This window comes from Capricornis sumatraensis, chromosome 14 (genome assembly GCF_032405125.1).
Source record: "Capricornis sumatraensis isolate serow.1 chromosome 14, serow.2, whole genome shotgun sequence".
Taxonomy (NCBI): Eukaryota; Metazoa; Chordata; class Mammalia; order Artiodactyla; family Bovidae; genus Capricornis; species Capricornis sumatraensis.
The window spans coordinates 11,668,077-11,689,538 of NC_091082.1; the positions used below are offsets into that span (position 1 = coordinate 11,668,077).

The 21,462-nt window shown below is 43.8% G+C and overlaps 1 protein-coding gene across 2 annotated transcripts in view; it reads right to left on the bottom strand.

The window, feature by feature from the left end:
- DSTYK (dual serine/threonine and tyrosine protein kinase) overlaps window positions 1-21,462 on the bottom strand; it is a 50,450-nt gene that overhangs the window by 19,841 nt on the left and 9,147 nt on the right. For both annotated transcript variants that reach the window (XM_068986163.1, XM_068986162.1), the window contains exon 2: window positions 8,482-8,867. In XM_068986163.1, coding sequence (XP_068842264.1) covers window positions 8,482-8,867 — 386 coding nt within the window. The remainder of the gene's footprint in view (window positions 1-8,481; window positions 8,868-21,462) is intronic.

Here is a 21,462-nt window from a genome sequence, read left to right on the forward strand (position 1 = left end):
AGAAAATTCCTAAGGAGATATCTCTTTTATAATATATCTGCACAAATCTGTGGAATCTACAGAAGCTGATATATTACCATCAATTCTCTTGGCAAGATTAAGAGAATGTAATAAAAAAGCAAACTGCTACTCTGCAAACACCAGGATTTTCCTCTTTGGTTGTTTTTTTTAATATAAAATGACACTATCGTAAGTGCCAAGAAGAAATGGTTCAGTCACTGAAGCCTGACCACTTCCTAAGAATACTGGCTCTGACTGGTGAGGACTCTTTCTCTATGGCTCACAGCACACTACACCCTCAGCGATAGCTACGGACCGTCATCTTAACCAACAGTTCAAGCAGGAGACAATCACACACTCAGATCGGTCATGAATGTCTTTGTTTTGTCTACAGTTCTGCAACCTCATTCCATCACACAGAAAAGCAGCACGTAACTATATGGTCCTACCCCTCGCTTAACAACTGACACATCCTGGACTCCAGGCCCTGTCTCCATGTTCCATCGACCATCACCATCAACTCTCCTCCCATGCCCACTCTCACAGAACAATAGGAAGTTTTCCCCATTTTACTCGGGGCTGATTCTTCCTCATTTGTGTACAGTTCTCTGAAATCACTATCACTCTTAAATGTCAATTATACAGCAAGGCAAATACATCCCTCCGTGGTGTTGCAAAGAGTCAGACACCACTGAGCACACACAGTCCATCCATGCCCCCTCTTCCTGTTACACTGTAGAAAACACCCTGACTCTTGAACACTCTCCAATGGGGAGCTGTGGCTGAGCTGCTTTCTAGAATATAACAGGCCACAAGCAGCTGTGCCAACCCAGGGCTTCACCCCAGCAGTCAGCATAAAATGGATACTAGCTCATCTCCCTAGCCAGTAAAAGTAGGGAGTGGTAACTCACAGACCAGAACAAGACTTGAGGAAACCCATAATCCCAACCAAAGCCCTCAACTAGCCACAGGAACATGAGGCCACCGTGCTAAAAGCGGAAGTGTGGTACGACCCCACACACATCAAAGCAGAGGCTTTAGGTCTGCATCTCAGCTCACAAGCAAGGAGCCTGAAGGATCAAAACCATCTGATTTCACATTGTGATGAACCATACACCACACAAGTTGTCAGGGAGGTACTGGATAGCCTCCATGCATTCTACTGTGCGGATATTCAAACACCCAGGGACCCACAGATACAGAATTGGGAGTGTGAATTCTCTGACCATTTATTAGACTCTCACCATTCTCTAGACTCATCAAGAAAGCCAACAGAAGAATGGAGAAGAAAGAAAGAAGCGTCTGAACAAAGGTAAAAGTTACCTTTTAACTTTATAACTTTAACTTCTGTATTTTATAACACCTCTCTCTTCTTTAATTTTATAACAACAGCACTTCATAATAATTATGAAGAACTTTGCTCCTAAATGGAGCACAATAACAAGTCCAACTAAGCAGGAACCAGAAGGGCTGAAGTTTCACAGTGGAAGGAGTTCCAGTATGGGTGGCTGTCAGGGAACAGATGGGTGTCTGAGAGAGGAGGAAATCCTCCTCTCAGTCCATTCAAAGGGAGGCTCAGTAAGGGCCAGACACTGTGTTAGCTGCTTTACACCTAGCCTCTCACGGAAGCCTCACACCAGCCCTGAAACACACGGATTACTACTTCTGTTTTACAAATGGGGGGTGCCCTAGCACCGCAGTCACACAGTTAAGTAGCCAAGCCGGGCTGTAAATCCAGGCTCCTCTGACTACAAAGCCTCAGTTGCTGTGTATGAACAGCGACTGAGGCCCACTGTGCCAGGAATTGTCTGGCTTGGTGTTAGGGAAGTTCTGAGAGAAGAATGAAGGATGGACAAGACGATTTCAGGGACTCTAACAGTCCTAGCTTTCTGTGTTAAAAGTATATCTTGGCTGCAAGTAAAAACCCCTGCTCTGCTCAAAAAAGGAAGATTAAGACCATAATCTGCCAGATTTTCTCCCAAAGAGTTAAACTTGGAAGGCCAAAAGCGAACAAGTGGTGGTGAATTGAGAAAATAGCCCTTTAAGCTAGTCTTTTTAAGAGGGATCAAGGCTACTAGAGCAAGCATAGGGATTTTAAAAAGAATCGTGCCTCTAAAGCATACATATCCTTAATAGGTAAATTAACCTACAGTAAGTATTACCGGGTTTGTTAGCAAAGAGCAATGTATTGGTTATATTTCACTATGTATGTTAGTGTGTGTTAGAGGAAAGGCAGAGAGATGTTGAATTCAAAGAACACAGAATTACTGCCTAGAAGGAACTTATATTCAGCATTTGCCTGAACTTCCCATATCCTTTTTTAACACATTACTTTTAGTTCCCCTTTCTTTTTGCCCCATAAAATAATGGTTTCTTTATTTTAATGTATATTTTTAGAATAGTATTCTTTATTTCTCTTACACATACTACTCCAACTTTGTTCTTTTTCCCTTGGAAATGGCCATCTTTGACCTAATTCATATACTCTCTTTTCCAAAACTATCTGCTTACCGTCAGATAAAAGACTATCACCCAAACTTCTTTCATATGTTTACCTTTCAATCGAGATACGTTCCAGAGAAGACATGGTATCTAACTTAAAAGTAAGCAACACTTAACAAATTTAGTTTCATAAGGTACCAAAACAAATGCCAAAAATTAAACAAAAATTGAAAGAAGACAGTTTTCTAGCAACAATGTTTAATAAATTTGAGGGTTTACATTTTGCATAAACTTGTCATTTTTACTTTGATTTGGGGTTGTGAAAGTATTAACTGCTGAGAAATTTTTTAAAAAAAACAGTGTCTGTATGGATCAATGGGACAGAACAGAGAGCTTAGAAACAGACCCACACACCTATGGTCAATTAATCTCCAACAAAGGAAACAAGATACAATGGAGAAAGACTGTCTCTTCAGCAAAGTAGTGTCCGGAAAGCTCATGAGTCAGTAACCTAAGGCAATAGAAATAAAAGCAAAAATAAACAAATGGGACCTAATCAAACCTATAAGCTTTTCCACAGCAAAATGAAAATCATCATCAATATGAATAATCAATAATCAAAATGAAAAGACAACATACAGACTGAGAGAAAATATTTGCAAATGATGTGACTGACAAGGGTTTAATTTCCAAAATACACATATAGCTCACATAACTCAATAACCAAAAAAACAAATGACCCAATCAAAAAATGAGAGGACCTAAATACAGGTTTCTCCAAAGAAGACATATAGATGGCCAACAGACACATGAAAAGACGCTCAACATCACTAATTATTAGAGAAGTGCAAATCAAAACTAGAAGGAGGTGACAGAGGAATGGATAAAGAAGATGTGGTACACACACACATGGACCATCACTCAGCCTTAAGAAAGAGCGACATGATGCCATCTGCAGCAACATGGGCGGACCCAGAGACTGTCGCACTGAGTGAGGTCAGGCAGGCAGGGAGAGACAAATCCCATATATACTGCTTATGCGTGGAATCTAAACAAAAATGGTACAAATGAACTTCTTCACAGAACAGAAATGGAGTCCCAGATGTAGAAACCAAATTTAGGGTTGTCAGAGAGGAGAAGAGGGGGAGGGATAAACTGAGAGACTGTGGCCGACACACACACACTGCTACACCTAAGGGAGGCAGCTAAGGAGGACCTGCTACTGCAGCGCAGGAGCTCGACCCAACACTCCGCAAGGCCCTATATGGGGAAAGAATCCGACAAAGAATGGCTATGCGTCTGACTGATTCACTCTGCTGTACTCCGAAACTCACACATGATACGTCACCTATATGCCAATAAAATTTTTTTAAAAAATAGATCACAACAGCAGAATAAAACTACAGAGAGGTACCATCGCACACCAGTCAGAAGGGCCATCATTAAAAACTCTACAAATTAACAAATGGTGAACAGGGTGTGGAGAAGCCTCCTACACTGTTGGTAAGAATGTAAATTAATATAGCCACTATGGAGAACAGTACGGAAGTTCCTTAAAAAACCAAAAATAGAGCTGCCCTATGATTCAGCAGTCCCACTGCTGGGCATATGTCCAGAGAAAACTATGATTTGAGAAGACACAGGCACCCAGGCACCCTAATGTTTCAGCAGCACTATTTACAACAGCCAGGACATGGGAGGCCCCCAAGCGCCCATCCACAGAGGAATGGATGAGGAAGGTGGGGCACACACACAATGTGCACTGCTACTCAGCCTGAAAGAGAACGGAACAGTGCCATCTGCGGCAGCCTGGACGGAGCCAGAGCGCATCGCACCAAGTGAAATGAATGAGAAAGAGAGACGCCCTATGGTGTCACTTATATGCAGAATCTAAGACATGATACAGATAAACTTATTTATGAAACATAAGCAGACTCACAGACAAAGGAAACAAACTTCTGGTCACCAAAGAGGTAAGTGGGTGAGGAGGAATAAACTAAGTAAGAGCCTGGGATTGGCAGATACAAACTACTACACATAAAACAGAGAAACAAGAGGCTTCTACTGTAGAGCACCGAGAACTACACTCCACATCCTGCAGAAAACCATAATGGAGAAGAGTTTGAAAAAGAACATATGTACAGACGTACACACACGTACATACACATATATAAGACTGAATCACTTTGCTGTACAACACTGTAAATCAACTAAAAAATTATATACCAAATAAAACAACTTTTAATTTTTAAAGATTAAAAAGTAAAAATATCAATGTCACCATGAAATGACAAATAGATTACTTCCATTGATGGCTACTGAGGGTTATAAAGAGAAAGTTTAACTATTTCAACTCATCAGAGTTCAAAGCAGCAAAGAAAAAAATAAGTTTACTTGCAAGTCATTAGGCCTTTCTTGGAAACATCAGTGTACTTAAGTCCCCGGAAATAGCCCTTCCCAGACATCGCCAGGAGCCGGTCACCGTGACGGTGTGACAGCTCCGCGGCCATGGGACACGCGTGTTTGTCCGCAGGGCCAGAAAACACCTGGGAGGGGTAAACAGGCTAAGAGCAGAGCGCTGACGGCTGCGAAACAGCCATCGAAGATGAAATCCACCGTCAGGCTGCAGGAACCCCATCTCAGGCTGAGGAAGGTTAACCACCTCCATTTCTTTTTATTCCTTTTCTTATAGGTGTTCACAGGGGAAGACACATCTAGACTCGCATGCATCAGACTGAGGCGATCCTAAGGCAGATGACCGTGTGCCACTGGACTTGTGAATGGAGCAAAAAAGAAAAGCAGGTGAGGGATACACCAGAAAGGGGGTGAAGGTTACGGTGGGGAAGCATGTACATGAAGACAAGACTAGTGAACATGCGGAATGGTGAAATGTACTGCCAGCTGGAAAATGACCATGTTTTAACACTAAATGAGGTTTCGGGAACTAATGGCTTGACAGTATTTCTCTATTGTTGAATTGTGAACTGAGAATCTCAGGGGACCCAGAGCTAAAAAACTGGGAATACTGCAGTATTCCATGTGGGTACCACGTGGTATGGGGTCCATGTGAGTTGCCTTACTCTGGAACAAACTGAAAATGGGTAATTTATGAGGACTTTAAAGTAACATATTAGAAGAATGACCATTGTGTAAGAGGGTGAGGGAAATTCTGCTTTAGTAATTTGACAGTTAAAAATGAACATCAGATTTCCCCTAATTCAATCTTGGTTTCCTTTAGCTAAATGTTTCCTTTCTTTACGACCCCTTTTAGGAACCAAATTGAAGGGCTGTTTAGAGCTAATTCTCTGGTTCTAAATATAACTGGAGCTAAAAAAAAGATATTTCTCACTGTCAAGAAAAATCTTCAAGGTAGCTAGCTTAGGAAATGCTCCCAGCAGTAAGCCAATGGAGACAGGAGTCTGACGACAGAGGCAGGGCAAAGCCTGAGCGCCACAGAGGCTGAGGCCCCTCTGAGGCTCACCATCAAGGGAGTCTAAAGTTAGAAACGTGGGGGTCCGTGGCTGTTTCCACATCAAAATCTGCCGTATAAAGCAGATCCAAAGAAACATTACTATAGAAGCCTCACAAACCACATGAAACAGAACATGGGAGGCTAGAAAATTCTTCAAGAAAAGAGAAGGATATTTCTCATGAAAGAGAATCTATACATATTTCAACCGTGCAGAGAGAAAACTGATCAGGTATCTTAACTTCCCTCCCAGCCAAGCAGCCTTCTTAATTGTTAACTCAGCTTGAGTGCTTACTATATATACACAGGGGTTTCCCTGGTGGCTCAGTGGTAAAGAATCTGCCAGCCAATGCAGGAGATGGGGCTTCAATCTCTGGGTCGGGAAGATCCCCTGGAGAAGGAATGGGAGCTCACTCCAGTATTCTTGCCTAGGAGATTCCATGGACAGAGGAGCCTCGCGGGCTATAGTCCACGGGGTCCCAGAGTCGGACACAACTGAACGACTAAACAACAATGTATTCCTTGAGCGTCGCTGGGAACTCTCACCAGTAAGACGTGCTCATGGCTTCCCTGGTGGCTCAGATGGTAAAAGATCTGCCTGCAGTGCAGGAGACCAGGGTTCGATCCCTGGGTTGGGAAGATCCCCTGGAGAAGGAAATGGCAGCCCACTCCAGTATTCTTGCCTCGAGAACCTCATGGGCAGAGGAGCCTTGCAGGCTACAATCTATGGGGTCGCAAAGAGTCAGACATGACTGAGCGACGAACACACGCACGCACACACACACACTACTTGGGAAATAGCTCTCACTTTCTTTTCTGTGACTTTATCAGCTCAGCTCATGGGACAAAAGTAAATGAGCATTAAAAATCAAAACAAACAAAATGAAGGGACACAGAGAAATCAATCAAATAAAGCAACTGTCCTACAGATGGCTTTGTTCACATTCCAAGACTGTTTTTAAAATGCAAGAACAGGAAAAATCACTACCCAACCAAGAGCAGTCATTTCAGCTATTTAACAGTGTTTTTTAAGCTGTAGGTCAGAATACATTGTCAGATCATCAATTTAGTGGGTTGCTATCATTTTTCCAAAAAAAAAAAGTCAAACAGATTAGAGAAGAAAATATCAGTGTGTTTTGCAAGAAGTAAAAGTACTGTTTCATGAAACTTTATTCCAAATGCACACACGTATATATGTTACGGGTCCTAATAATAAAATGCTATTTCTGAGCATGAATTAAAATCTAAAAAAGTTGGAAAACCACTGAGCTCTTGGAAACTGAAGTAACTAGACCAGAACAGAATACTATAGAGAGACTGTGCTTGGATCATACACCTACAAAGCTTATGAGTCAACTGAGCAGGCTCAGTCAATCAACAAGGATCAGTCAGAGTCATCCGAGAACTCTCGCATTGTCCTGGAGCTAAGAAGTGCACGCTCTCAGTCTGAACACAGAGGAAAGCCACCAGTGAAACTGAGCTGAGAGAAAATGCTGGCTTGTATACTAAATCCCTCTAGCATTTATTGAGATAAAAGATAACTGGACTCTGGAAAGAAACGAGATGACAGTTTCTACTTCCAGAGAGTCATAAGCGAAAGCCACAATCAAAGGCCTCACTCACTGACTGAGAGACCCAGCCTTCCAGAACAGGAGCAGGTGAAGCGAAGAGGAGACTGCTCTCCAAGTCCTGCCAAGCGAGCCCCTCCCTCCTGGCACAGCTGATCAAGGTGACGAACTCTCTGCTCTGAGCATGTCTGCTTCTTCTACTCCTGCCAGCTCCTGATCCCTGACACAGGTGCCTTCTCTGCCCAGCCCCAATCTCCTGACACGTTCACATGCTGTGCCTGTCACCTTTTGGTCTAGTAACATAGTCTAGTCCTAGCTATACAGTAGCAAAGGAAGCCTTGCACAAGAGACAGGTCCTTCCCAGGTAGAGATATAACACCAGGCAGATAAAATTATCTTTTAGGAAATGCCACAAGACCTGGGTCCTCTTCGGGAGTTTACTTCAAGAGAGAAACAGACATATTCTTCAGGTGATAGGATCTCCATGCCTCTTTATTTGAGCCAGATCTGTCCTCGTGTTCTGAAGTCCCTTAGAAAGCAGGAGACATGACCTGTCTCACTTAGTAAATGATGGCAGATCTAAGGAAAAACTCAGAAGTTGTTCACTTGTTCTCAGCTCTGTAAGAACATCAATCATATGATTGTTCCTTTTAGAAAGGGATGGCTAGAGACAATTCTAGCCATGCCTTCCTGTAAGAAATGAAAAAGGATTGCTAACCCTGACCCTCTTTCTGTAAACGCAGGCTGAGATATAAGTATCACATTCTTCAGTTTTAGAAAGGGATTAGACAAACTGCCCAGGGCTTTGCAGCACAGTAGAGGCAGGGATGGACACTGCTACAGCCTCGTCTGGTTTTCAACTTCCTAGATCACGTTCCTTTGACTCTTATCTGCTGATGCTCCGAGCCCACAGTACACACTGCTAAACTACTTTCTGAGAAAGCTCAGGTACAATGAAAGCTGGTGCCTACGAGTGCACCCGTGTAAGGACGAGACCGGTACCTGTAAGAGAGCATGGCGCATCGTCACCTCCAGTTCGGCTAGAACGCGGGCAGCGTCCTCACTGTCCTCCCGGGCCTCCAGGTCCTCCTCAGGGGCGGTCTCCCAGTCGCCCTGGTGAGCAGCCAGCGTGGGCACTAGTTCATACTGGTCAGGGAGCGCCAGGCTGACCCGAGTCTGAGTCCCATAGGTGAAGCGGAGGCGCCGAAGCTTACAGCTCTCACCGCCCAGCTTGTTGGTGGGAAGCACCTGCACCCCCAAGAGCAGGTTCAACAGCTGGCACTTGACATTACAGTCCTGGCCGAGGATCAAGACGCAGGGCAGGCAGTCCACCATCTGCTGGAGGTGCTTCTCTTCCTTGGGTGGGAAGGAAATGCAGCTCAGCGGGCCTGGGCGGGGATGGGGGTAGAAGGAGAAAGGAGTACAGAGAGAAGAGTGAGGAGGGGCAGACAGAGACTAACACAGAGATCCCATTAGATGTCAGCCTCCTAGAAAAGAAACTTCTAGGGAGCTCTTGGTGGAAGGAGATACCAGAAAAACATCCCAATCAGGAAAACTTTCTCAAATATCACACAGGAGTCCCCTCTCTGGCTCGCCCCCAGAGCAGTTCTTTCTTTCCAGAAAGGTGGCAGTGGCCTAATCTCCCCTTCCTGACCTGGTTTCAATCAGTGGAGGGACAGCCTAAGGAGTTTACAAGGACTCAATCAAAATACATTAACTTGACAAAACCAGAGAAGACTATGCTGCTGGGACATGAGTCCAAGGACTGAATACGTGCATTAATGCTCAGACGCGTACGACTCTTTGTGACATCATGGACTGCAGCTTGTCAGGCTCCTCATCCATGGAATTTTCCAGGCAAGAATACCAGAGTGGGTCGCCATTTCCTACTCCAGGGGATCTTTCCAACCCAGGGATAGAACCCTCATCTCCTGTGTCTCTTGCATTGAGAGGGTGATTCTTTACCACCGCGCTACCTCGGAAGCCTGCAAGGACTGAACACAAATCAAAATAAAAACCTTCCTTGTGACACAAACCCTAATACTTGAACACAGAAAGGTTCTTTAAAATGACTCTACCACATGCAGTTTTAGTTTATTTTCCTTATCTATATACTAAATGTGTGTAGTCTTTTAACACACATACACTGAAATAAAATGTTATTCGAGTGTGCATTAGCATAGAATCTTTTCTGGTTCATTTCTCTGATAGCTGGTAACAGCATCCCAGCTGCCAAGTCATTTGTTTTCTTAAAACACTGAATGCTTAATTAAGATCAGTATCTCTAAACAAATCATATTCTTTCAGTTTATGGAAGACAAGACCCCGAGTAAGACAAAGGGGAAAAGACTAGCTATTAGGATAAATCCAAGCAAATCAAGGAAGATTTGATCTATCTCAGAAATATCCTTTCAGGATACACTCATCTATACTGCAAGCTTCCACAAAACAGATCAAATAATACTCAAGAGAAAACAAAAGGCTTCCTAAAGTATGAGAACTTCTCTTTGGGAAAAGGAACCAGAAATTTGTTGACTGGAACTCTCCGATTCCGAACTCAATCACTCCCCAACTTGGTCAGTGACAGTGCCTGCCCAAGTCTAAGACTCAGGCAACTTTGTGTTTGCTCAGAAAGGCACAGACACACAGTCCTTAGGCTGTTAAAAAGCCGATCTGTATTTGAAGCCAAATACATACATCTTCATTAAAATTTAGGGCGGCACCAACTGAAACAGTATTTGCTTTAGTCATTTAACCATTAGCTGCATTAAACCTTTCATAAGCTATTTATTCTGTTTATGTAATTGAAGCGAGAGAGGCCAGGCTCATTTAAAAGGCTGTCCTGCTTCTGCCTGCCTCTACTTGCATGTGTCCCTTCAGTCATGTCCAACTCTGTACAACCCTGTGGACTGCAGCCCACCAGGCTCCTCTGTCCACGGGATTCTCCAGGCAAGAACACTGGAGGGGGCTGCCATGCCCTCATCCAGGGGATCTTCCCAACCCAGGGATCGAACCCAGGTCTCCCACATTGCAGGAAGATTCTTTACCATCTGAGTCACCAGGGAAGCCCCAGAATACTGGAGTGGGTGGCCTACTCCTTCTCCAGGGGATCTTCCCGACCCTGGGATCAAACCCAGGTTTCCCGCACTGCAAGTGGTCTCTCTATCGACTGAGCCACCAGGGAAGCCCTCAGTTCTACCCATCCTGCTGCAAACTCACTATTTAAAATCTTCCCTCCAACAAATGGCAGCACAAGGTTTAAACAAGCTGGCTTTCACTCAGACCCCTTTATGTGTTTCATTAAGCTCTTCCTTTCATGTCTGCCTGTTAAGTACATCACCTGGTCAGCAGAAGCACACCAGCAATACCAGACAGTGAAACACGGAAATCTATTCTCCTGGGAAAGAGATGAGAAAGCAAAACGTTAACTGAGGGCCCAACTCTATGCAAGGCATTTATTAAGCACGAGGGAAAAACACCAGACAACTGGTCTAATTTCTGACTTACAAACTAAAAGCAAGGGGACACAGCCCCTTGCGTGTGTGATCACTCAGCAAGTAGGGAGTCCTGAGTCCCTCCATACGTCACTGACAACTAAACAGCATTTACTACAGTTGTCAGGGAGGAAAAACAATTTTCCTCTACCGTTTTAGTTTCCTCTGGCTGGGGCTAAGAATTAAATTGACATGAGAAAGATTAACAGTAGAAAATGAAATTTAATTACATACACATGAGGAATCTGAACACGAGAGATTCGAAAGACAGGTTAAATGAGACACATATGTTATCCTGGAACAAAAAGAGGGGCAGGGGGCTGGGTCTTCAAAGGGAAACAAGGCAATTCACAGAAGAGTAAATGTTTGGTAAACAAATGTTTGCTGGGCTATCCAGAAACAACTGGACATAGAGAAGATTTTGACCCTCAACTATTACACCGAGTTCATACTACACTGTAGCTAGCTCTGGTGACAGGCCCTCTATATAAATTCATTTAGGCAGTTAAGGTGAGGAAGATAAAAACTCTTGCTGAGCTTTTTGTTTCTTTAAAACAACCAAGCCTAAACTAATTCTTATACCAAAGAGACACATTTTGGGATGGCAAATCTTGCTCACCTCTTCAGACTATTCTAGTCGTATGCTTATAATTACCAAAGGCAGGAAGAACCATCACATTTCTCTCTGTATCCTCAACACCCAACACAATGACTAAAAAATAGTGAGCGTTATTTGTTTGCTTGCTCATTGAGAACTGTCTAAAGAAAGCCATAAGTGGCTCTACTAAGTACTCAAAAAAATCCAGTAATATGATGAACAGTCTAGTACCACGAATAGTTTAGGAGCAACCGTCATTCCTAAAAATGCCCTTCATCCCAACATGGAGAGCAGAGGTGGACGGCAGAACAGGACTTCCCCATTCAGCTGCAGGATTTACCCACCAGACTCTGCCTGAGCAGGAGGGCTCCTGCTGGATCCACTCTCACCTGCACTTCCCATCTTTCTCTCCTTCCCAGTCCTCCTCAGAGCTCAGGCGGCTGTCTAAGTAAGCTCATACCAACACCCTTCATAGGGCCCATAACAAAAGCCAGTCCATATTAACAACAATTGAGTCTAAATGAGTTGTGACTACTGCTGCTGCCAGGAGAGTGGGTAACAGAGAACGAAAACTAACCAGCCATTTTTCAGGACCAAAAGGAGCAATCTCAACACCTCTGAGACTATAGGAAAACCAGTAAACCACGTGGCACTAGCCAAAGCCACAGCAGACACACCCATTATTCATCTGACCCAAAGTATCACACCCCCATCTCTGCAGTGACAGAAACAGTCACTATAAATAAACTCGCTGGAGTCAAACAGCCGTAGGCCAGTGCAATGGGAGAGGGGGCTGACAGTGAGTCCAGTTCGAATTTTCGTTTCCAGGCGCTTGGCTAGGGTTGTGTGTACAACTTACTAGACAGAGAAAAGGTCTTCAATATGGATGTCTCCATCTGGTTTTCAATATGTCATTGTCCAGGCTCTTTGCTTCTCCCACTAATCTTTAGTTTTTTCCATTGCTCTTCAATGTGTCTACAAGATTTGAACGAGAGCATGGAGAAAAATGAAGCTGAAACTAGAGGGTTCCACTCCTCGCTCCCCTTGGCAAATGGTGTGGTGAGGGTGGAGCACAGCAGGGGGTGGGCAGGGCACCGGCCAGGGCGGCGCTCTGACCCGGGGCCTCCCCGCTGACTGGCCCTGTGACTCTGGCAACCCACTTGTTTCTCTCAGCCTCAGATTTCTCATCTGTGAACCAGGGACCTGGATTAGATCATCTTTAACATCCTTTCCAGTTCTAAAATTCCAGGATTCCATCAGGTTTTAACTGTTGAAAGAAAAATGAGGGGGCTAGGCAGTTGTCTGGTTGTTTTTCAACTAGACGTGAAATTAATTAGGAGAGCTCCCCTGGACTGCTACAGCTGCAGATCAAAAGGAGACGGAGCAAGCCGGGGGCTCCGAGGGCCTCCTGGGCAGTCTCAGCAGTTCTCTAAAGAAGTGATGAAAAACGGGAGAATGACAGGAGGAAGGAGGAAGAAAACCTGCTTCAGAGCTAAAGCAGCTGCTTCACTGACAGTTACAGACTTTCGAGTTAATCAGGGTTTCTACTGTAATTAATATAACGGCATCTGCACATGGGACTGCCAGAAGGTAACAGCACGGCCTCTCAGCTGGAACACATTAACCCTGCCAGCTCTGACTGCAGGAAAATTCAAAGCAAACTGTCTTAAAAGCCAAAACATTTTTTTTCCTTTATGATTCTTAAATACAGATTATCTTGGTTTGGGTTGCTTCTAAACAAATGTTTCAAATACAAGAAGGAGCAGCTAAGCAGCAATGCATTTTGTTTATCTGTTTCAGATAATGAAGGGGAACAAAATATATCATCCCAAAATATGTCTCTTTGACATACTGACTATTTTGAGGTTATTTTTAAGAACCAGTAGACACAGGTGAAGCTCCGAAAAGTGAGAAGTTACTTTTCCTAAGAGACATTTATACTTAAAATGGAAATCTCCCATTTGTAGGGGTATATTCCTCCAGTTTCAGGAATAGGAGGAAGACTCGAAATGTCTAGAAACTCTTATCAATGCAGAAGGCAACTGCTTTAAACTGCCTAACAACCTCACCCTGTGTGCTTTTCCTGATAACCACCCATAACTGACTCCCCCCACCTCACCCCACCACAGTGTGGTCCATCTTTAGCTAGAGACAGTATTTGAGGTATCGGCTTGCGCCATTTCGGAGTTACTCCGCTTTTCCTGGGTAGCTCCCATGTGTACGCATCTGTCGTTTTTCCCTCATTAGTCTGTCTTTTTATAAAAGACAAAAAGCTAGAAGGGTAGAGGGAAAATTATTTTTCCTCCCCCACAATAATATTTACTGAGCCCTTTCTAAGTACATCATTTTACTTGCCTCAGCTCATTTAATACTCACAATCCTACCAGACACAAACTATTACTATCCTCATTTACAGAAGAGGAAGCAGTAACTTAAAAGGCAAAACAGAACAAAAAAGAAGCCATGTTTCTCTATTTTTTTTAGGGCGGAGCAGGAGCTGTTTTTAGGTCTCAGGGGACCAGGTAAACAATGTCTGCGAAGGGTGGCAGAATATACCATCCCCCAAAAGGCCTCTTTGGCATAAGGATGATATTGCGCTAAAGGCACTGAGCAAACAGCAGGTATGAGACGGGCACTCTGACCTCCCTTTTATCTTCCTGAAAGCAAAAAATAAAACCCTCACTGGGAAGATGTCCTCCGCATAACAGAGGAAAGCAACATTCTTATTACCGGAGGCGAGGTCAAGAAAAATCTGCACAGATAAGCCTTGTTAAACTAACCAGTATCTTCCTAGTCGCTTTCCCACCATTAACCGCCCTGCCAGCCCCTCTCTGGTCACCTCTCTTTGTTCAGTTCAGTGTATAAAAGCACAACTCTGTTTCTTTGGGTCTTCATTCTTTTCTGGGGACTCCCACGTACAGATAAGATTTAACAGTGTACTTATGCTCTTCTCCTGCTTATCTCTTTAATGTCAGTTTAATTCTTAGGCCCAGGTGGAGATAAGAGGGTACAGGAGAAATTCTTCCTCCCCTACACCACACTTTCTCCCAATGTGGGGCCAAACACAACTTAGCAGTCGCAGGACCCCAGTTAAAAACTGATTGAGAAATTCCTTATGAAAAGTGCCCAAGACCATGAAGAATAAAGCCTGGAGGAAAAAGACAGTATTACCACTCGTGGTGAACGCTTTTTTAAAATGTTGTTATTCTACCTAAGAGCTCTTAGAGTCCCTTTTCTTAAAAAAAAAAAAAAAAGTAAGTACTTTTCAGAGAAACTTTCATGCTTCCTCTCATCAGTTAGTCTGTATTACGCTTTGGGTTGAAGTTAAGGTAGAGAGGGCTGATGTATCTAGTGATCCATTAGCGGAGATACTTTGTTTAAACTGTTTTTGGAGTACAGCAAATCCCCTACATACAAATCTTCAAGTTGCAAACTGTCAAAGATAACATGTATTCGCAGGTCCAGTTCTACCTGAGGACGCACTGTCAGGTTTGAGGCATGGGAACCAAACACACTGGTACAGAAGACTGCAGCAGCCCTTCAGAATGCAAACCACCGCTACTGTGCCAACTATGATGAGAAAGAGAGGAGAGCTACTGTCCAGACGTCACTGGGTCGTTTTTTCAAGAGGGTACACAGAATAGAATCCAGCCAGAAACCAGAACCTGTGCCACAATCGTCAGGCATGAGCGAAACTGCAGTCTGTTCTGTCTCCTGTCGCTGACGACCCTTCAGCGCTACCCTCTCCCCCCTCCTCTCCCTCCTCCAGTCAGCAACTCTTTTCGCCTCTTCACTCGATGCCAGCCCCTGTACGCCAGCCTGTTGTACCATACTTTTCAATATACTGTACTATAACATTAAAAATGACTTTTCTACTTATAATTAATGTACATCCATGCTTACTGAATGATTAGCCTCCGTTTTGTAAATCACAGAAATCATAACCGTCATTAAGTCACATGCTTCTGAGAGCCTGTAATCTGCATTTTAATCAACACAATGAACTGTAAAAGATTTTACTTCGACTATATGTGAAATGAATATATATTAATAAAACTGAATGGCTTTTAATGGTCAAAAACGACTTATTTTTTGTGTTTGTTTTTTCTGTATTGTGTGAAAAGTATTATATAGATGTATTAAAGTACTATATAGCCAACTGTGTTAGTTGGGTACCTAGGCTACCTTTGTTGGACTTAGGAACGCACTCTCGGAGCAGCATCTGTGCGGGGGGACTTACATGGTGGGTTTAGAGCAGCACACTCTTCTTCGTGCCTGTTTTCTACCCCAATCAATGATATGAGTGAAGGCCAGAGTGAGGCACAGTCCACGGCCAAAGAGGGGAGGCGCCGTATGAAGTGAATGAAGGGGAACTCGATCTTTGCTTCCTATGCTTGCAACTCCTAAAGCTGCCAGGGTTTCAGCGTCAAGTTCAGGTCTCAGCAGAGTCACTACCGCAATACCCGTTCCTGATATCCAAGGACTGCCCTCCTTTGGTAAAATTTTTTTACATCACCTTTAATACTGAACTTGAAGTCCTCTCTGTAAGTGACTGAAATACAAAAGATTTTATAAGTCACTGAAGTAATCAGTGACACAAATTTGCATTTCCACAAGTAGTAAGTTTTATTTCTTATTAACTACATGCGCCAAGAGTAAAGGACAAATCGTAAGTTGAGAAATCAATCGGTCCTTCTACTGCAGTCAATTCTACTACAAGCTTCAAAGTACAACCCCAGGAGTTGAGAGAGAAATAATTCTGCCAAGAAACATTTATCATTTCCAAACAAGCTCTCTGACCTTCAGCTAAATTTAAAGGATTCTGAATTATAGAGGAGGTATTCCCATTTAAGGAAAACATATGCTTAGGTAGTCTGGGTTTCAGAATTGTCAGAATCAAGTAATACATGGCATTTTGCTTGAAAGGGATGGTTTCTGCAGATGGGCGACAGAAACGTGCTCAAGCAGCCAAAGCTCTTGGCAGCTGAGAGTCAAGCAGGCACAAGTGCCGTCAAGTCATTCTACCTGGTGGCCATGTGGAGATCCTGAACAGTGTTGGAGAAGCAGACCCGACTGCACCTGGAAAGAGTGGCGTAACACCCCCCACTGCCCGGCCGAAGACCGGGATCTCCTGGGAGCTACGCGGAGCCCACAGAGCGCACTCAGCAGCCTGCTGACAAGCTCCTCAGGGGAAACTGCTCCTGAGGCTGGCCACGCTGCAGAGGGAGCAGAAAGGCAGCTGCAGCTGGGATTCATGGGATGCAGAGGCAGAAGCAGCTCCTCAGGGAGCCAACCCCATGCTTCACTGAGGGAAGGCAGCATCTTTCAGCTACGAACCATTAAGAATGATCCAGTGGTGGGAATGTGTTACAGAGACACACACAGGGCTTACTGACCAGACTGGGGACAATTTAAGCATAAAAAAATCTGTTAAATAATAAGAAGAAATTAAAGTCCATTGAAAAACTTCAGAAGTCCACACTGGTATAAACAATAAAAAACAGTGGCAAAGGAAAGCTCTTCCATCCCAAACTCTTAAGACACACAGACGAAACACAAGCCAGAAAAACCACCACTGAGGCAGGTGTAGGGCCTGGGCTCAGTCGTGTCCGACTCTTTGCAACCCCACAGACTGGAGCCCAACAGGCTCCTCTGTCCATGGAACTTTCCAGGCAAGAGTACTGGCGTGCACTGCCATTTCCTTCAACTGAGGCAGGTGAGTGTTGCCAATGGACACTAGATCCAGTGGGAGGAGGCATCTTCAGGAGCAAGATGATCACTGAAATCTTAGAACACCTTCCCACAAAAGACTAAGCAACTGGAAAAGGAAGAACAGTGACTTGAAGGTAAAGAAATGTAAAGGGCACTGACATGACCAGATATCAAGTTTGACATCTAAAAACGGTGGATGACAGACATCATGTACCCCTGGTCATGACTGTACATCACATCATTTCTGTCCCTGATCCTGCTGAGAGTTCATGACCTGAGTTTACTCATGAGGAAACAGCTCAATCCAGGCTAAGGGTCATCCCATAGAATGTAAAGCCTGCTCTTTAAACCTGTCAAAGATATAAATGCCAGGGAAAGGCCGAAAGACTGTCCACAGTAAGTGAGTCTGAAGAGACATTAACAACTAAATGCAACGTGCTCCTCGACAGGATCCTGGATAAAAAAGAAAAAGAGATTGTCGGAAAAGCTGGCAAAACTTAAATGGGGTCTGTACACTGACTGGTAGTACTCACTCGTTGATTTCCTGATTTAGGGAGGTACACGCTGAAATGTAAGGTTATGCTCAAAATCCTTCAAGTCAGGCTTCAGCAGCACATGAACCAAAAACTTCCAGGCATATAAGCTGGATTTAGAAAAGGCAGAGGAACCAGAGATCAAATTGCCAACACTCATTGATCACAGTGAAAGCCTCTGACTATGTGGATCACAACAAATTGTGGAAAATTCTTGAAGAGATAGGAATACCAGACCACCTGATTTGTTTCCTGAGAAACCAGTATGCAGGTGAGGAACCAACAGTTAGAATAGGACCTGGAAGGAAGGACTTGTTCAAAGGAAAGGAGTATGACACGGCTGTGTATTGTCACCCTGCTTATTTAACCTATATGCAGAGTACATCATGCAAAACGCCAGGTTCAATGAATCACAAACTGGAATCAAGATAAGCTGGGAGAAATATCAACAACCTCTAATATGCAGATGATACCACTCTAATGGCAGAAAGTGAAGAGGAACTAAAGACCTCTTGATGAAGGTGAAAGAGGACAGTGAAAAAGCTGGCTTAAAACTCAACATTCAAAAAGCAAAAATCATGGCAACTGGTTCCATCACTTCATAGCAAATAGATGGGGAAAAATACAAGCAGTGACAGATTTTTTCATGGGCTCCAAAATCACTGCAGATGGTAACTGCAGCCATGAAATTAAAGGACACTTGCTTGGAAGGAAAGCCATGACAAACCTAGAGAGAGTATTAAAAAGCAGAGATATCACTTTGCTGACAAAGGTCCATATAGTCAAAGCTATGGTTTTTCCAGTAGTCATATACAGATGTGAGAGTTGGACCATAAAGAAGGCTGAGTGTTGAAGAACTGCTCCTTTCGAACTGCGTTGGAGAAGACTCTTGAGAGTCCCTTGGACAGCAAGCAGATCAAACCCAGTCAATCCTAAAGGAAATCAATCCTGAATATTCATTGGAAGGACTGATGCTGAAGCTGAAGCTCCAATACTTTGGCCACCTGATGGGAAAAGCCGACTCACTGGAAAAGACCGATGCTGGGAAAGATTGAGGGCAGGAGAAGAGGGTGAGAGAAGATGAGACGGTTGGATAGCTTCATCGACTCAATAGACTTGAGTCTGAGCAAACTCTGGGAAATACTGAAGGACAGGGAAGCTTGGAGTGCTTTAGTCCATGGGGTCGCAAAGAGTGGGACACAACCAAGCAGCTGAACAACAGCAAATGCTAATATGTAAAAGCATGTCCTTGTTTGGGAGAGATGTACACTGGAAGTGTTCAGAGGAGATAAGAGCTATCTACCTATCGAGAGCTCATTTTCACAAGGTTCACAAAAATATATGCATATAATAGAAACAGAGAGAGACTGGGTGAGAGGGTAAATGCAGTAAAATCTTAACAACTGGGGAGCCTGCATGGCATGGGTATACGAGCTCTTTGTACTAGTTCTGGTGACATTTACATAAACTTGAAATTATTCCAAAATAATTTTTAAAATAAGCCAAAAGGATAACCAGCAAAATATATCCAGGTCTGGATCTCAGAGAAAAGAGATTAAGAGACAGAATTCTACTCATCAAAAAAAAACCCAGCAGGGAGAAAGTCTATTATATACAGAAACAGTAGACTTTAAACAAGAAGTGTCTTCGCTGTCCCGACTTCTGCCTTGTACATTACTTCCTGTCTCCTCAATCTCCCAGGGATGGTTTACCGATGCCAGTTCTGAGTCTGGGAAGTCCAAGGCACTCATCTAAATAAGTATCTAAGTTCAGGATCAGATTTAGAACCCAAGTCAGGGGTAGACAAACTACCCACTCTAGGACAGGATACTCTGATGAACTACTGAAGTTGCTCAGTCGTGTCCAGCTCTTTGCAACTCCATGGACTGTAGCCTGCCAGGCTCCTCCATCCATGGGATTTTCCAGGCAAGAATACTGGAGTGGGGTGCCATTTCCTTCTCCAGGGGATCTTCCTGACCTGGGGATCGAGGCCAGGTCTCCCGCTCTGCAGGTAGACACTCTACCGTCTGAACCAAGGAAGCCCACTTTGATGAAAGTAACCTATAACCACCCAGTTCACTGAACAAGAAGCCTCCAGAAGCAGCTTGAGCTTGCACTGCCTGCAGTGGCCTTCTGATTACTGAGCAGTAGGGAACACACCTCCACTGCAGCCCAGGCCTCCTCGGTATCATAGGCCAACAGACTACTTTTATCCTATACTAACAAGCCATGTTTCCAAGTTGCAGTAGCAGAATTTCTCCACTTCTCTTCATGGAGTAAGAGCCAGCAGAGGAGCGCAATTCTTCAATCAGGAGAAACTGAAATAGGTCTTCCCAGGGGGGTGCTTACATGCCAAAAGAATGACTTCTCTCCTACTAGCTGTTTCCCTGCATGTTCTTTCTTCCTTCCTTGCCCCTACATATCTCCATAATACTAAAAGTTACGTATGTGTTAGTCACTCAGTCGTGTCTGACTCTGCAACCCCATGGACTGTAGCCCACCAGGCTCCTCTGTTCATGGAATTCTCCAGGCGAGAATACTGCAGAGGGTAGTCATTCTCTTCTCCAGAGGATCTCTCCAACCCAGGGATCAAACCCGGGTCTCTTGCATTGCAGACAAATTCTCTACCATTTTGAGCCACAAGGGAAGCCCCCATTAAAAGTTATTGGTAGAGTATATCATATAGAATATTCCTAAAAAGTAAACTCAATATTGGTTCAGTTACTCTTCCTCTAACTTGAATAAACACAAAGCTTTTACTCAAATTAGTCTCATTACCTAGTTGCTTTTATGATATGGTCTTACTTAAGTCTCTCTAGTTTGGAAAATTTGGCTTCACCAAACCAATCCTGGGAAATGTAACTCTCTTCCATTATATGACCCAGAAAGGGTAAAAACTGTCTGGCATAAATAACACACTCAAGTTTTAATCTGATGAAGCTAAAATTAGACCTCTTTTTATATCTGAGTAAAATAAAAGTAATAAAAGCTTTTTTTTTAACAATCAAAGGCTTTTATGAATACATAAGCTTCATTATTCTTTGGGCTAGTTTTGATGCCTTATATAAAACAAGTGAAAAGCAAAACAATCCCTCAAGTTCTACTTCCCATCTTCCTGCCCAGAGAACACCACCCCAGGGAACAGAAATACATTATAAAACCCAACTTCAAAGGCTTGTGGTCAAAAGGTTCCCACAGCCACATGGCACCCCCAGGCTGGGGATACATCCAAACCACTCACCCTGCCTACTAAACACCACAGAAGAAGGCACCGCACATCACGCGCAATTCAACCAGGGGCCCATGGGGAATTCGGAGTCCCCATGCTTTGACCAACTTTCCTTCACAGAGTTTTCGTGTGGCCTTTGGAGGAATATTCAGTGCAGTCCAGTCGCTCAGTCGTGTCCAACTCTTTGCGACCCCATGGACTGCAGCACACCAGGTTTCCCTGCCCATCATCAACTCCTGGAGCTTTCTCAAACTCATGTCTGTCGAGTTGGTGATGATATCCAAACATCTCTTCCTCTGTCGTCCCCTTTTCCTCCTGCCTTCAATCTTTTGGAGGAATATTAGGAGGAGACTTTCTCAGAGAGGCTGATTTAAACAAGGGAGCACATATCTCAATCACCATTACATCTGTCCTGTT